This window comes from Solea solea, chromosome 13 (genome assembly GCF_958295425.1).
Source record: "Solea solea chromosome 13, fSolSol10.1, whole genome shotgun sequence".
NCBI classification, from domain to species: domain Eukaryota; kingdom Metazoa; phylum Chordata; class Actinopteri; order Pleuronectiformes; family Soleidae; genus Solea; species Solea solea.
Window position 1 is genome coordinate 13,844,812 of NC_081146.1, and position 16,770 is coordinate 13,861,581.

Consider the following 16,770-nt stretch of genomic DNA (forward strand, 5'->3'; position numbering starts at 1 on the left):
TCTTCTCCTAAAATAAGCCTTAAAACATATGCTTGATTTATTCTAAACACGTGCTCGCTCGCTCTCTCTGTCTCTCACACTCACACACACACACACAGAGTACCTTACCAAATGAGCTTTGCTGAATAGGGGGCCTATCGACTGAATCAGAGAGCATTCACACGTCTGTGTAGAAAACCATTTAGCAAACACAAACCTCAAAACCCCCCTATTCATTTCTCTCTCTCCCTTCTCTCACACACACACACACACACATACACCCTCCCACCACCCTTCCATTCAGATGTCAGTCACATAACATGCTGTTAAAAAGAGGTAGCTGCAAACATGAGTTCCTCTGGACCACTGCTGTGTATGTGTAAAGGACTGTGTGCGTGCGTGTGTGTGTGTGTGTGTGTGTGTGTGTGTACCTGTGTGTGTAGATGTGTGTTAACAACACACAGGCTTGATGCCTTCGGCCCAACAAATGGAAGCAATCAACAGGCCATTACAGCACACACTGTGTCACTTCAGGAAAGACGGAGTGTGACTAAGAGAGAGTGAGTAGGAGAGAGACTGGCAGAAAAAAGGGGGGGGGGGGAGACGACAGCGGGGGACAGAAGGAGCAACTATTATTGTGAAAATTGTATTACAATAATAGAAAAATGATGGCTACAAAGCACTTTCTCATATCGGTAGAATCGGGGGCCGTACACATGACAACAAGTTTAGGGGAATCTGCTGAAGTTTTAACATATCTGCTTCTTTGTCCACACAGAACCAGCATTTTGGAAGCCCTGAAACCCTATTTGTGGAGAACCATCTCAAAAAGCCACCCTTGCAGGGTGTTTTTGTCTCCTTGCGACTTTGAGAAAACGATGATGTCATAGTCCAACCTCTCACTTGTGCATGCATTCGTTGCTGCTACCTTCATCTTTGTCTTCCTCTTGTGCTTGGAGTTTGCGTGTTCTATTCAAATAAGGCTTTATTTAAAATAAAATAAATAAATAAATGTCTCCTTGTCCATATTTGGTGTATTTCTGTACGGACCCACATGACAAATATAATAGTGTTTAGAGTCGTTTTTGGGGTTTTGTGCAGATGGAGACGTTTCTTTCTGTTTACGGAAAACTTTTTGACAACAGAAGTGAACAAGACAAGTTAGGGAAAGTTCTGTTTCTGAGTGGATAATCTACATGAACCTTTATCTTAAACGGATAAGTACACTTACAACAATCTCCATCTTCTTCTTCGTACTTCTCTACAAAACCCTTAAAGCCGATAGAAAGTTTTGGTTGAGTGCTCCCCAGTGTTTAAAGCAGCAACCTTTAGGTTACGCAGCTGTTTTCTATGAGTGTAATAGTAAACAATTTTCACCTTGTAGGGTGAAAAATTATAAAAATACACAACTGAAAGTTAAAATAGAGCAACACAATTCACACACAGTACAAAGCTGCTCACGCTGGACATCCACACATGTTGTGATTCAGAAGAGAGGGCCTCTGACCTGCACGAAATGAGGAACTCTCGTCTAGTAACGAGGAGATTGTACATTAGCATGGACTTAGTGTGGCACTGAAAAGTCTGACACCATCCATATGGTGGTCCATGAAACACCATAATGAGGCTGCCAATGTAAGGATATGGCTTTAATTTATACTACTGAGAAAACTTACAAGCAACAGGTGACATCTAGATCGCGATATGAGATTTGGCACAGCCTTAATCTGTCATACTAGTGGTTAGTGTGACAAATTAAATATGGTGCATGATAATGGATAATAAAGGGCTGGAAGAAATGGCCAATAGGCTCATTTCATATGTATGTGTACACAAAAATAACAGCTAATGGTGATGTTAATTTGACCCTGTATTGTATGAAACTATGTCCAGAGTCAGTTTGACGGCTGGAACTGATTAACATGACAACAAAAAACAGACATCATCATATCTGAAGGAAAAAAAATGTTTTCAGTGCCATGCTAGGCTAGAGTTCAATCTTACACAAAATACAACTATAAAATGGTTTTGCATACATTTGAAAATGAAGAAGGTAAATGCAAAAGTAGTTCCCTGTGGCTCACACGTGTGTTTCTACTTCTGTGAGGCCATACACGTGTGTGTGTGTGTGTGTGTGTTGCACAAGTCCCTGTTGTGTAACCTTGACAGATTGACAGCATGCGTCATGTATACATGGTTATAATTCTCCACTATACAGCAGCAGTAGATAATCATGTCTTTGGCAAGAAGCCCTAGTGCAGTATGGGTGAAAACAGCCCGTTCTCATTCCAAGAGTGTCATATACTGCTGCTCTGTCCCTTCCCTTTGGCGTTGCCTCGCAGACACACAGGGCACCCTTCCTCTTCTGAAACACACCAGGTGGCACATTTAGACGCTCACACTTTAACGTCACTGTGAGCATCAAGCCGGTACTAAGCAATCTCGGGCAAGGAAATGTATAGTCTATTATTCATAATTATTTATGATTTATTATGCCTTTCTGCGTGGAGTTTGCATGTTCTCCCCATGTGTGCGTGGGTTTCCTCCGGGTTCTCTGGGTTTCCTCCCACAGTCCAAAAACATGATTAGGTAAATTGGACACTAGGTGTGAGAGTGAGAGTGAATGGTTGTTTGTCTCTATGTGGCCCTGTGATGGATGGACCGGCGAACTGTCACCACCTAGCGCCCTATGTCAGCTGAGATTGGTTCAGCTCCCCCCGCAACCCCTCATGTGGAGGGTAAAGTGGTAGAAGATGGATGGATGGATGATTTATTATTAGACATGGAAATACTGATCATATTAATAAAAGTCCATTAAGCCTAACCTGGATGTTTATCCTAACCTTATCCCGGGTAAAACCCTAACCTCATATTCTGAATTTTATTTTACTGCTTACTTTGGAGTCAATTGAAAGCCCAAAGAGTGACTTTCAGGTCCAGAAAGGTACATGATGGTGGTATATGACACTCTCGGGATGAGAATAGGTTGGTTAAAAGCAGTGTGCAACACAACACTTAATATAACAACCTTTTCCAACATTAAAACAGTTAAAGACACACTTCCTGAAGGATATAATGCTCAGATTTGATTGAATCTGAGGAGCTGTTTCAACTAGGCCATCACTTTGGAAGACGTAATTGGTGGTGCTGTTTTAATTGATTGTGTTATGTCGACTGATGTTTATTTCAGAACCGTAAAATCATTTAGTCCACCCCATTCAGATCACTGAGGCTACACTACACATAAGTTCAATAGCATCACAAAGTGCAGCCTCAAACACATACAAACACACACACACACACACACACTCACAGATGTGTCACATTCCATTTGTTCAGTTTCTGTTGCCTTTGATCCGACACGGGGTGTAACATTATACACAAAGCCTACCTAAAGCCGCCAGGGAAAAATCTATGAGTTGTACAACACAATTATACAATACATAAAGAATACACAGCAATACTGACTCTGTAATGAACCACAGACTATATATAAAAATGGACATACTGTAGTCTTCCAGTTGCAAAACACATTCCCATTGTGAAGCCGTGGGATTTGCTCTTTTACTGGCACCATGTCAGTTTTTGAAACTGGAAGTTTGTTGTACATCGTCAGGCACCTATTCGGCAATACTTGTTGTGATATGTGCTGTGCTTTGTCGTCTCTCTTCCTCTAAAAGGGAACAATAATTTACTAAATATACAACATCTTCTGTTGAAGAATACCTCAAAATAGCAACTGAGACCAGTAACTCAGGAAAATGTCAATTTATTCATTTATTTATTTAAGAAGAAGTAGGGTCATCTTTTTTTTTTTTACCATAGATTTCCATTCAAACTGAGTTTTTCGAAACCAGTGGAGTCGCCCGTTGGGGGCTATCTCCTACTTCTGTCCTACTACCCAGGTTTCACTTTTCAAACCAGAAGACTATGTCCATTTTTAGATACAGTCTATGTAACTAACCAAAGACAACTCTAGCCAGATGACCATTATTTACGATGTACCACCAAAAAACAATGGCACTTGGGTACTTTGGACTTGGGCTAGCAATATCCGTATAAAATTGACTGTGAAATGTCTCATACACTGACAGCACTGGTTGTGCTGCAGTGTGTTTGCAGCGTGGTGTGATAAATGATGAGAAGACTGACAGAAGTGACAGAAGCAGGTATGTGTTGGATCTGCAGCCTTAAGGAGCACTCGGTCCCATGAGGAGAATCCATTAGTTCTCTGAACACCATCTGGCACCTACAGTACATCTGCAGCACCCAACGCGTAACTGACCAGAGAGGGGACACAATTATCAGAGGCAGAGATATAGTAGGTGTGTGTCGAGTGTACAGGTTATGGGGAACCATTAGAAAACCCCTCTGTCTAGAAGTGATGGAGATGCACAGAAACAAGGTGTGGGTGTGTGTGCGGCTGCCCCTTCTTCACTTATCTCCTCCTGTCCCTGCCTTTGTCCTTGTGTCTAACTTTCATTTCTTCCAGTGGAAGATCAACAGTAGTATTATTATTTGATCAGCAGTATTATTACTAGTGTTGTGATCGCTGGGGGAGATCAGGGTAGTCGGATTTAAAATCTCACTTTTTTTGACTTGCTTTTTATTGATCTTATTGATGATCATTTTATTATTTTAATATTGTTTTATCCTTGTTGATTCTCATCTTTTTTTATTCTTTGACAAAGTCCTTTGTAACTTGTTTTGGAAAAGTGGCATTAAAGGTATTATTATTATTATTCTTATTATTATTATTAGTAGTAGTAGTAGTAGTAGTAGTGGTGGTAGTATGAGACCTGAGTACTTAAGTGTTAATTCTAATTTTAGTGGTTATGACAGTAAAATATTAGCATTACTGGTCACAGTAATCTCCAAATTGTAATATATTAAAGATAAAGAACATTTACATGCAAAATGGGCAATGTGAATTCCAGTTTCTCTTACAACTATGTTCCGACACTGGTTTTGTGTAAGACTTAGGGCTGAACGATTTTGAATAAATATCTAATTCAGAATATTGTGACTGAAATTGCGATTGCGGTATGATTTGCGATATTAAAGGGAATGGTAATTTTTACATAATTGTTCCAAAACAAATTTCATAACACATAAAACAAGGCAATCAGAGATGGCAGACTTCACCCCTTTCACGCAACAAGCCTCTGTCGGCCTCTGTTGGTCATATTGGCAAGTGCGGAAACACAGACGGACAGAGCCACTAAAAAGACTACTGTGTGTGCAAATCTGTGTTTTCTTCTGTCTGTAGAATAAGATGTGTAGGTCAGGACAATAGTTCATCTAAAAATGGTATCACAATACGCTTTTTAGCTTGAATAAATATTGTGCCACTTGTGATTCGAAAATTGCAGTAAGCCATATTGCGAATTTATTTTAAATTTCGATTCATAGTTCAGCCCTCGTATGACTGTATGTATTTCCTTGACAATGAGTCTCTAACCTTGTCAGTGCATTAGATAAATAGACTGGCTTGACCCCTGTATACAGTATAAGGCCCGAGTACCATCAAAGCTCTTCTACAACAGAAAAACCAGAGGCAACACAAAGCCTCACAGACTCACTGTTATGGGCAGAAAAGCAGCAGATTAAAAAAAAAACACACTCATTCAACGTAATCAAAGTAATTAAAATGCCATCAAGGAAAAAAGCAGAATGCAATTTGTTTGAGTTAAGCAACATGCATAACACATGAAAAAAAAAAACATGTTGGTGAGAGAGAGAATTCTGAGATAATTTTTTTTTTAAATGATTATTATTATTACAACATAAACAGAGAGTTTGGAACATGTTGTTGAGTGCATCTGTTTTAAAGTCTTTTGTTAATCTTTTAATGAAAGCCTTTAATTTAGCCACCTCTCTTTCCATTTCCACTTCCCTTTTTGCTCTCTGTGTCTCGTGTGCTTGGGCAGATGCAATGGGCCATGTTGACAGCTTGTCCCTCCTCTCTTGCCTCAGGGAAAACTGTCACCCCTGTCATTCAGGCCTATAAACACAGCATGGAGAATGCATGTGTGTGTGTGTGTTCTCTCCGGAGAATATGTGGGGTGAGAGGGGCTTTGTTAGCTCTGCCAGAAGCAGCTGAGTGCAGTGACACACACACACACAAACACCTTGAGTTTGCAGAGAAGGACTTAAGCATTTCACAACGTGAACCTGGAAGGGCAAACCCTTCAGGGAGCAAAACTTTACACCAAATGACACTCTGAGGATGTAAAGACAGATAAAGTCTAAAAAAAGTGTACGCATGTGGTCTGTTATTACAAATACACTTGCACACAAGCTTTGATAAACAATAGCTAGACAATCATGGCGGTAGCAAAGGGTATCATCCACGACTATCTCATTAATGAATAAAATAGCAGTAATTACCAGTAAACCGAAAACAGAAAACAGGCAGAGCAGATGCCTTCGGAGCAGGTTTAAGACCGTTAAGTTATCAGCTTAAAAATCATCCTATTATGCAGGCAACAGCCCTCCAGGAAAACGTACCTAAAAACCAGCTGTGTTCAGAGGGTGGAAATATTTGCTGTACTGGATGATCTTATTTATGAAGGTGTCTGAAAGAGGGGATTATCATTTTTTTTCCATTTAATGGGGCAGTTCAGGTTTTCTTTGTGAGAAAGAAATCATGCACTACACACTGTTAGAAAATGTTAAGTGGACTTTAAAATCCATTCTGGGATCACAGTAATAGGTATGTATTTTAAGACTATACAGGGTTTGTTTTCATGGATGAGGCATCATAACTTATGTGGGACCCAGGCAGCAAAAAAACAAGCAAAAAAAAAACCTGGGAGGTGCTGAAAATAAAACAAGGCTTAACATGGCTCAGCGGGCTACACAAAACCATGTGTATGTGTGTGTTTGTCCAGTGCAGGGCACTTGCCCTAGACAGGGTGCTCTGCCAGCTTTCTGCCCAGTGGTCTTTTCACAGCTGATGGATGGGCCTTGTTCAGCACCATCTGGCTATAGGATACTTCACATTAATCATCACAAACACACACATATACACACACTTTTGTCTCTTAAACATACACACAATAGACAAATCGTCTACGTGCATATGAGCACAAGGGGAAAACATCGAAGTGAGACGCAGTAAAAAGCTGTTTTAATATGGATAGGCAAATGGGAAGAGAGGAGGACACAGAAAAACACTAATAAAAACACGGGACCTAACTGAAATTAAAAGACAGGGGAAAAAAAAAAAAAGGTTCTCATTCTTGCATTTCAGCCAGCCATTGCCACTTCTGAGATTAGGAGTTAGCCAAGGGAGATTAAAAAAAGAAGTGTGGTATAAAAACAACAATTAGTTCATTTAAAAACATTGTTTCATTTGGTTTGTAGCCTGGAGCTATGAAAAAAAATAAAGCCTTTCAAACCCACCGCCCCCCACCCAAGCAGTCTTTATTAATGACCTTAGTGGACCTATAGGAGGATTGGTATTAACAATAATGGCTGTACGGGCACCAATTTCTCCCTTCCATCAAAATCTGTTTTTCTTCACCTATTTTTTTTTTTTATCTATCTCTCTTTTACAAACATGCACACAGATGTGTTAGTAAACAGATTACTTCCTTACACCAACCCTAAGCTAAAAGGCCAGACACCTCGGGGGATTTAATACAAAATGAGGGACATTATCAGAGTTCATTTATTTCTATCTAACGGCAACATGGGGCTTATTATAAGCTATTTTGACTTAACATTTCCATGTTGTGTGGACATGGGCAAGGACGGTCGGAGAAGTGTGGTTGATCTGGAAGGAAGCGTGCTTGACATTAGATTTATTTATCATTAAATCATATCTCACGGCTATCTGGGCTTGGTGACGCAAAAAGGATTTATTTTCATATCTACACAATCCGTGGAAAACGCAAAGACCTAGAGGAACATGGCAATGGGTCGAGCTGCATGGTAGATTTACAAGAAACTTGCTCAACATGTTCAAAACATATTTGTGCTATAAGATATCATATAATGCGACCGGATTACTGCACAAAATATAGAGGAAACAAGCAAAAATAATCAGTAATGTAACACAAAAAAGCACAATGTGCTGCACTACGTTCAAACGAAATTTGAGATTCATTTTAAAAGAGAAATATATATAAATATAATATATTCACAGTAGTACGGTAGATTTCATGTGGAAATACTATCTAGTTTCCTAGAAGAAGGCGTTTTAGAGAGTCTGCAGCCACTTTCTCATCCTGAGGCCCAACTTTGGAATGGACAGGGGGATTTGTCCCCGAGGATTTTGAGCCGCGCGCCGGCCCAGAGCGAATGAAGACTTATGAGAATGGGTGATAATAGGCAGTACAGATGGATAAAGCAACTTTAAAGAGGTACTTGACAAAAAAAAATGTCCTTTGAGAAAGAAACACACTACTGTACACACACACACACACACACAAAAAGACGAATATACAGGGGACATTGAAAATACATGCACATTAGGAGGGTGGACATAAATAAATGAATGAATGGACAAATAAATAAATGTATTTAGACTACCTGACTGATCTGTGATTAATCAACTCAAGTGAGTATATTCTTAAAGAACAAATGTGAGATACAGCACAGCAGGCTCGGTACGGAAAACACGGTCACGTTACTTGATTCTTGAAACCTTTTAAAGAAAAAAATCATACTTGTGTGGAGGAAGCATGTTCACAAATATAAAGCATCTCATTTAGATGCAAACGTGTTAATGTATTAATAAGATATTCTCTGCAAACTTTGCTCAGTTTACATTCCCGGTTTGTGTTAAGCAGGAGCTTATCCTCCGACTCCATGTGTGTTCCATGTGGACTATTCTTAGGGTATATGTGTGTGTGTGTGTGTGTGTGTGTTTGAGTGTGTGGGAGGCAAAGCTCCATGCCTGCCACAGTGAAAACGTGATCTCTCTCATATCCTTTTAATTAATGTGAAGCATAAAACAACTGCACCACAGGCACAAACTCTTCTGGAGGTAAAAAAAAAACTTGAAAAACAAAGACAAAAAAGCGCTAAGTGACACCTGCTCGAAAGTCTGGAATCACTTCGCTGTGCTTTATAGTCACAGCCTTGTATAATAAGTCAAAATGTAATTCTTCTTTTTCACGACAACAGAAGAGAAACTGGTGACAGTTGCCATTAGGGCTTTCACAGGGACAAAGGAAATCAGCACATAAACACAATCTTGCACACACACACACCCTCGTCCCCCCCCCCCCCACACCCCACAGGTCTGTGTGGCTGCATCTGTGACAGGGTTTTGTTCCAGTTCTTCTGTTTACTGACAATATTCTCAACATCATAACCATGAAGACAGGCATGTCACACAATGTACATGCCCATACGCACACAAACCTGAGGAGAATGTAGACATCAGATCTCAATCTCTCTTTCTCTCACACTCACACACACATAATCAGGAACACCTCATCTGCTAGATTGCTGACAAGAGGCATTCTTCTTCTTGAGGAGACAAGTAACTCATCAGGGCCATGAAGAGAATCAAGCAATGTTGACCTAGTTTTAATGTCAAGTGAAAGCCTCTGGTTTTCGACGAGACTGAGGCCCAAACACTAAGGTTTCTCCTCCTCACGGAAATCACGAGATAAAACATTTTGAATGCGTTGCAAAGATTCAACAAACAAACACAGAAATTCAGACAAATTAAGACAAACCACGGTAGTGTTCCAGGTTTAGGGTGTCTTACCTGGTGGTCGTACGGGTTGTAGGAGTGGAAGAGTTGGGACAGTTCTTTCGTCCTCTGCTTTTTCTGTAGATGGTGAAAAAAAAAAATATACAAGAAAGGTTGAGTATAAAAGTGGTTCAAAGGGTGTATTTACAGAAAAAAACAAGGCTATATAATCTCTTTTTTAAGACAAGATTGTAGAGAATGTATTAGTGTGTATGACAGACTATATAAAACAAATTTGCCTTAGCAGGTGAATGGGTTCCTTGTCTCACAGATAACAAAAACAAATGGTATAAATGTGGACAACTTATCAGGCCACCTAAACAGGGAGAGGGAAAAAAAAATATCACCAAAGCTGAGAAGAAAGCCATTTATAATTTAGAAAGCCTATAAAATATAGATTGAACAGAGGGGAGGGAAAAACACTTATTTGACCACCAGCTGTGGCAGAAACTATTTCTCATTTTGTTCCCACTCACTGTCGGGCCTTAACCTTGCATGTCCCTTAATGTATAATGAAATGCACAAGCATGAGACATGACTGTTTAGTGCGTGGCAGTTGTTAATGCAATCAGTTACATGAGGCTGATGCGGATACAAAGAGCGTTAATTAGCTCGCTGATTAGGCCATGTCTGGCTAAGGGGGAAGGATATATGTACATCCTTGTGTAGCTAAAGGGAATATGCATTTATTGTCGTGCTCTCGCCGTCTTTTCCAGTGTTGGGTATGTGAAGGGGTTGAATTCAGCGTCCCGAGGCCAGATCTGTACATATGGTGCAGACAACCTACAACTTGTTCCGCATCATTATAGGCTGACAGACAAGCACGGCTCCAGGATCGGCAAAGATGGCTGGAGGATGTGAAGGAAGATGGAAGCGGAGAAGATGGACTTCTTTTTCTTTTTTTTTTGTAATAATGTGTAGGTGCAGTGAGGCTGACAAAGATGGTCCAAGTTTCAGAAGTTAGCGCAAACATTTTGTCAGGCAGTGCTAATGTCCTTTAATTTAATTATGACTGGAGGAGTGAAAAAATAAAATGGAGCAGAAGTGGAGTAAAAACAGCAAAGACGAGGGAAGAGCAGCTGAAATAAAAGCCTTAGACATAAAGGTGATGATTGTACTCCCTGCCCTCAGCCATCTGTTTTCACGTTCTCTGTCTCTAGTGAAACCATTCCATTCGTTTCTCCACCTCTCATCACACCTTGCTGTTCTCTCGATCAGTTCCATCTCTGCAGTTCTTTTTGTCCCCCCCCATGCTCCACATCTACCCATGTCTTACTCATTCTCTGTTCACCTAGGGCTCTTCACAATCCCATAATTATTGGCCCTGTCTGTCTACCGTCCAGATTCCCTCTCGCTTTCTCTGCCAAAGGGCTCTTCAGAATCTCGAAATCCCCCTTCCTCCTGTTGTCTTTAGCTTTCCGTGTATCCCTCAGTTCTGACCCCTCTCCCTTACTCCCAGTGTTTTTCATCAGTGAGAGAAAACTCATACTAATCATTCTGTCTTCATTCCCTCACCCATCTTCCCCCCCTTACCAGTCTGTCCCTCCTCAATCTCTCACTCTCTCTGCCTGGAGCACCTCAGGTGAGAGCAATCCTTTAATCATTGCTCCTCAACACCATTCTCCCTCTTCCTACCATCCCTTCATCACTCTCACCATCATTCCCTATTCAATGCTCAATGGCGTGTGTGTGTGTGTGTGTGTGTGTGTGTGCATGGAATATCAAGACAGATGTAACTGCAGGTCAGGATTTTTCAAAACACAATGAGTTCCCAGCAGAATTTATCCAGTTCAATAGTGCACACACAAACACACACTTTTTTTGTACATTCTCCTCAGTGAGGACACTCATAGCCATGATGCAGTCCCTTGCCTCTAACCCTTAACCACCACAACTAAATGCCTTACCTAACCCTTTACCTAACTCTAACCCTGAAAAAAGAAAACCTTGTCGGGGAGGACCAGACAAAATGTCTCGCCTTTCCCAAAATGTCCTCCCAATGGTGTATACATTTTTTGAAGACATCTATACAAGAACACACACAGACACAGAAACTGTAAAATAAAAATGGACAAATGTGTCAAAAATTGCCCAAAACCACTTCATTCTAAGGTCAATATGAAATGATCTTAAAAAGAGATCCAGTCCCCATAACGAGTTTAATTTAAAAACATTTAAATGGTGGAAACCTCAGCTTACTATTCATATTGTAATAATCTTTCAGTTTTACAGTTTTACAAATTGATGTTGCCACTTTCAAAGAGGTTAGAAAACCCTGAGTTTAAATCTTTGGCCTTGTGCAGAAAAACTGGCTAAGTAAACACTAGACCCTGGAGTTGTTCTGTGACCTACAGCTGTAAGTAAAGTCTCCTGCTGTCTATAATTAGTTAATTAAACTCTGCTAAACACTGTATTCATCTGCAGTGACAGGTTGAATTTGTCATGCACTCATTTTCCCAATTCTGTGCTGATTACTCGCCAATAGCCCATTCTTTTCACACATTCTCTAAACACTCACACATACAAAAGAGATCTAATGACACAAACCCAACAGACACAATATTAATGGTGCATATATATTAAAACAGTAGGATGAAAGTATTGTGACTATCAGAAGAAGGAAACTGATAAAACAGATTAAGAGCTTAAAAGATAGAAACAAATATGTATAGTTCAAATAGTTTGAACATTTGACCAGGTTGAGCATTCACAGTAGCAGCTTTAAAAAAAAGAAAAAAAAAATACTTGAAAATCTTGAGCAAATTCAGACCTCAGACTAAGAAAGGAAGTAAAAAAAAAAAAAAAAACCCACGCGTGATGATTGATGTTATTATCACTGCTGACGCTTGACGACTAGAGGTGAGCCGGGTAATCGGCTCTGTCAGGATGTTTTACAACCTATCGACTTTGGCGGACCCTGGCTTGATCGTGGCCGAGGGCTGTGTTCCCTTACGCCCATCATGTGGAGACACAGATCACTGCTCTGCATGGAGGCTCCACAGCCATGGTTGCTACTGGGTAGTAGCACGCCGAGCACAAATTACAGATCAATGGGTAGATTTGCTTCTTTAAAAATCCCAATGATTAATAACAAAAACACAACATCAAATGTAAAGATACAGACTGCTGTTGGATCCATGAAAAATCCTGCAGCTGGATGCTTTTGAATGCTTCTATCAAACTATCATTAGTCTATCAGCCTTTACAAATCCACCACCAGTCAACCTCCGCCGATGACCAAATCCCTGTTATTCTCACATCCATTGTGCCGAGGTGAGGGTATGTTGTGGGGCAAGGTAACGGTGATCTTGCCTAAGTCTGCACTGTATGAGCTTCTGGCTCAACAATATGTGCCAGTTTGTCTCTCCCTAATGACGGACAGATGTTAGTGCTGTAGCGCTTACACCCCCGGCATGTGCCCATGTCTGTGTGATACATTAAGCAAAAAAAAAAAAAGAAAGAAAAAAAAAAACTTAGGCATAATTTGAGTCTGCCTTCGTCTTTGTGTGCCAAGGTTTAACACTTCCTCGAGCATCACAACAGCAGGACACAAAGATCTGAGTGTGTGAGAATATAGTGACCTCTCCACAGAGGTCATGATAATGCACACAACGCATCCACTAAGTTACTTTCTATGGCTCAATAAGTACCTTTGTGTGCTACTTCCTTATACTCAGGCGACTCGGCTTTGACACCCAGCACGATACACTTACCATCCGTCTCTGCAGCAACTTCAAACTACAAAGACATCAGAGCGATGACATTGTCATGTAAGCAAATTCACCTGAATGTGGCAAAAACAACTGTGATCGGAGGAGAAAGTTTTTTTTTTTTTTTTTCCCACAGCTCTACTGTGGCCATAAAAATGCAATGTTTTACATTTCCATTATCAGTGGGCTCGGTCATTAATCAAGGGCAGACCTACCTGGTCCCAAGCAGCAACTTAGCCATTAACATAAACTTCTACCTGTTAGACTGCCTTAGCCGAGCATTAGTATCTCCCCCGATGATGTGTGAGGGAGAGTGAGTGTCTTCTTAAGAGACAGGAAAGAATGCATGTACGCATCTGCGTGTGTAGGTCCACGCTTGTGTTTGTGTGTCTATCGAGGCGTAGATAAATGATCGAGCAGCCAGAAGACGGAGCTACTAGTGGCTGGCCAGCTGTTTCATGTTGACAGCTGGAGCACTGGTGCCTCGTGGGTAATGGAGTTCTTAACCAATTACAACCTGGGGAAATTAAAAACAATGCCCACCTAGAACAGCTAATCTTCTTCTTTATCACTTTTTTCCCCCTCTTCCACATATCTCCCCCCGCAGCTGCTCATTCTCGACTCTTCCTTACATACCGGTAGACGTCCTGACGCACACATGCACACCTTCCATTCTGCAAGTCCATTTATCAAGGCTAAGTTCTAGTCACCTGGGGATGATTATGGAGATCCAAGCTAATAGCATTCAGATCCCTTTATTCTCAATGTATTCCCTTTCCTTCCTCCCTCCGTCCCTCCATCCCTGTGGTCTTCAATTCTTCTCATATATCATCGAACACAACAGTTAATAAGTTAGTGCAGAGGACAGCACGGAACACCTGGACCTTGTTGCAGATGGACACTCATTGAGACAAATCTGTCATTGTATTATCAATTTTTAATAATAATAAAAAGCTGCTGAAGCAAAAATCACATTTTTCACTATACCAATTACAAATGCGATCAAATATTTAAACTAACATAGGAGGGTTGTGTGTTGTTGTTGCTGCTTGAGCGAACTAGACGATCCTGCAAAGAACCTGGCAACATAAACTGCACTGGTATTCTGTTGGGAAAAAACGAGTTTGCAGTTGGCTTTTATTTCATTGTTAAATGACACTTAAAAAAAACTATAAGTGCAGGGAAAATTATTTCTCAATCGATTTCCCCCCGCCTTTATTCTTCCATTTAATAGAAAAAGAACACACTTTGCTTTTGTAGTACATTTTTAAAGGGAAAAAAATAGTACAAATTGCATCTTCATAACTAATGAGATCCCACATTCAGTAAGTGGGCACTCATGGTGGCCATTTACATTTTCCAAAAGGGATGGTGCCCCTCTAGGGCCTACGACGGACATGTCCCTAAGAAGATTATATCCTCCATCCATCCTCCCTTTACCCTTTTGCTCTTCTTCCTATTCTTCATCCTTCCTTACCCCCCGTTTCCCTCTCAGGCCTCCTTCTGTCTCTGCGTCCTACTGCATCTAGTTCTTCATCCATCCCTCCTGTGGCTATTCAACACAGTTGTGCTCCAAACAAACCATCTGGTGCACTTTATTAATCACTGACCTACACACCCTAGACATCGCCTCGCTGCCACCACTCACTGTGCGCCTGTGAGTATGAGCAGGTGCATGTTGACTGATGATGTGATGTTGTATGCAGCTTTAACCATCAAAGCAGGTGTACTGCGGGACCTGAACATATTATCCTGACTCCCTCTCTAACCTTTGGCTACATGTTCTGTCAAATACATATACATTTACCCGTTCTAATGCTTTTTTTTTTTTAATACCGCAGCTCACCGTATTTAAGAGTTGGGTGGGTCAAGTCGACCTGCTAAAGTTCAGCATTGAGACAATTTAGTTTAGGGTTAGTTTAAGTGATGAATGCAGGATTACTTAATTCATTTGTGAACAGCTGATGTCGTTAACCGTTGGCCTTCAGCCTTTGAGTGAATATTCTTGCAAGGAAAGGAACGTGGCTTTGTAGACCTTTGATGTTATTAAGTTTATTACATAAAGGGTACCGTGGACCTTTGACAGCTATAAAAGCTGTGCTCGGTTTGGTGTAAAAAGCCTTTTTTTTTTTTTTTACCAGATTGTCATTCACAACCTGGAACGTCAAGGGAATATTGCTCTGTGTCGTCGATCCGAGAGAGGCTGTGGATATATGTGGATGTGGAAATGTAACCTGGATGTACGGCACGTAAAAATAAATGTGCAAACAACCCTTTACATGACTCTTCCTTGCCTTGGTGATTGAGGAATTTAACCAGGGCGAGTCTTGAGATCATGTGGAGCTGGGAAGCTGAAAACGTGGAATCCAAAAGACATCTTATGTATATAGATGTGTTGTTTTAGCAATGCTATAATGACCATACAGCATATTTATTACTCAATCACTTCATTGGAACACATCCAGAAAATACAGGGAACGTGTATGATGTATAAAGTTAAAAAATAAAACAAATTTTTCTGCAAAAAAAACTGCTTCTGCAGGTTAAAGTGTCAAGTATTTAGTTTGACCCTTTACACTTGAACAATAGTAGGACCTTGGCTCTCTTAAAATTGAAGTGAAACCCTAAAAAAATGGGTCGATTGGTAAAACCTGTGTTTGTCCTAACAAATGTGTGCTGTGATTGGTCATCAATAGTTTCTGTTTATGAGGAATAAAACACCTGACACACTGACAAAGACGACTTGTTACACAACTTGCTTAAATACTCAATACTGATCAGGTCAATAGGGACATTCAGTGGTCAGTTACTTCTGAACAACAGACCATTGTTAAGTATAACAGACTGCTGCTGCTGCTGCTGGGGAGAAACTGGCCCACTGTCCTCAGTAGTACATTGCAGTTATTGAGCACAGTTTGCCAGAGGTGGTGTTTAAACAGGTTGAATACGCATGCGCAATAAAACCTCAACTGCAAATACATGCCTTAACTAAAGAATAATTAGGGTCCGAGTGCACAGGAGGATCTTATTGAAACTGAAGGAACTATTATTCTTCATTATTATTATTTCCTGCAATGAATCACATTTTTTAGGGTCTGAACGTCCCCCGAAACTCACAGGTTTACGAGACCGCATCAGACCTGGTGAAAATTAACATCTGATATTGGTTTGGTGAATGTGTGTCAAAAATCAGATGTGGGAGGGGCAAATAAGTGCGCCACCCACTGTCCAAATTCAACTTGAACAGCTGGTTTATCGTACATGCACGGAAATCGGTACATGTGTGTAGAAGGTTGGGATGAAGAAAAAAATACATTATGACCACTATCCAAACCCAACTGCCATCTTAGGTTGAATGTTCACTTCTTG

At 40.6% G+C, this 16,770-nt stretch overlaps 1 protein-coding gene across 1 annotated transcript in view; it reads right to left on the reverse strand.

Moving 5' to 3' along the window:
* cdkal1 (CDK5 regulatory subunit associated protein 1-like 1) overlaps positions 1-16,770 on the reverse strand; it is a 211,355-nt gene that overhangs the window by 42,559 nt on the left and 152,026 nt on the right. The window contains exon 12 of the mRNA XM_058648452.1: positions 9,707-9,769. Within this exon, the coding sequence (XP_058504435.1) occupies positions 9,707-9,769 (63 nt within the window). The remainder of the gene's footprint in view (positions 1-9,706; positions 9,770-16,770) is intronic.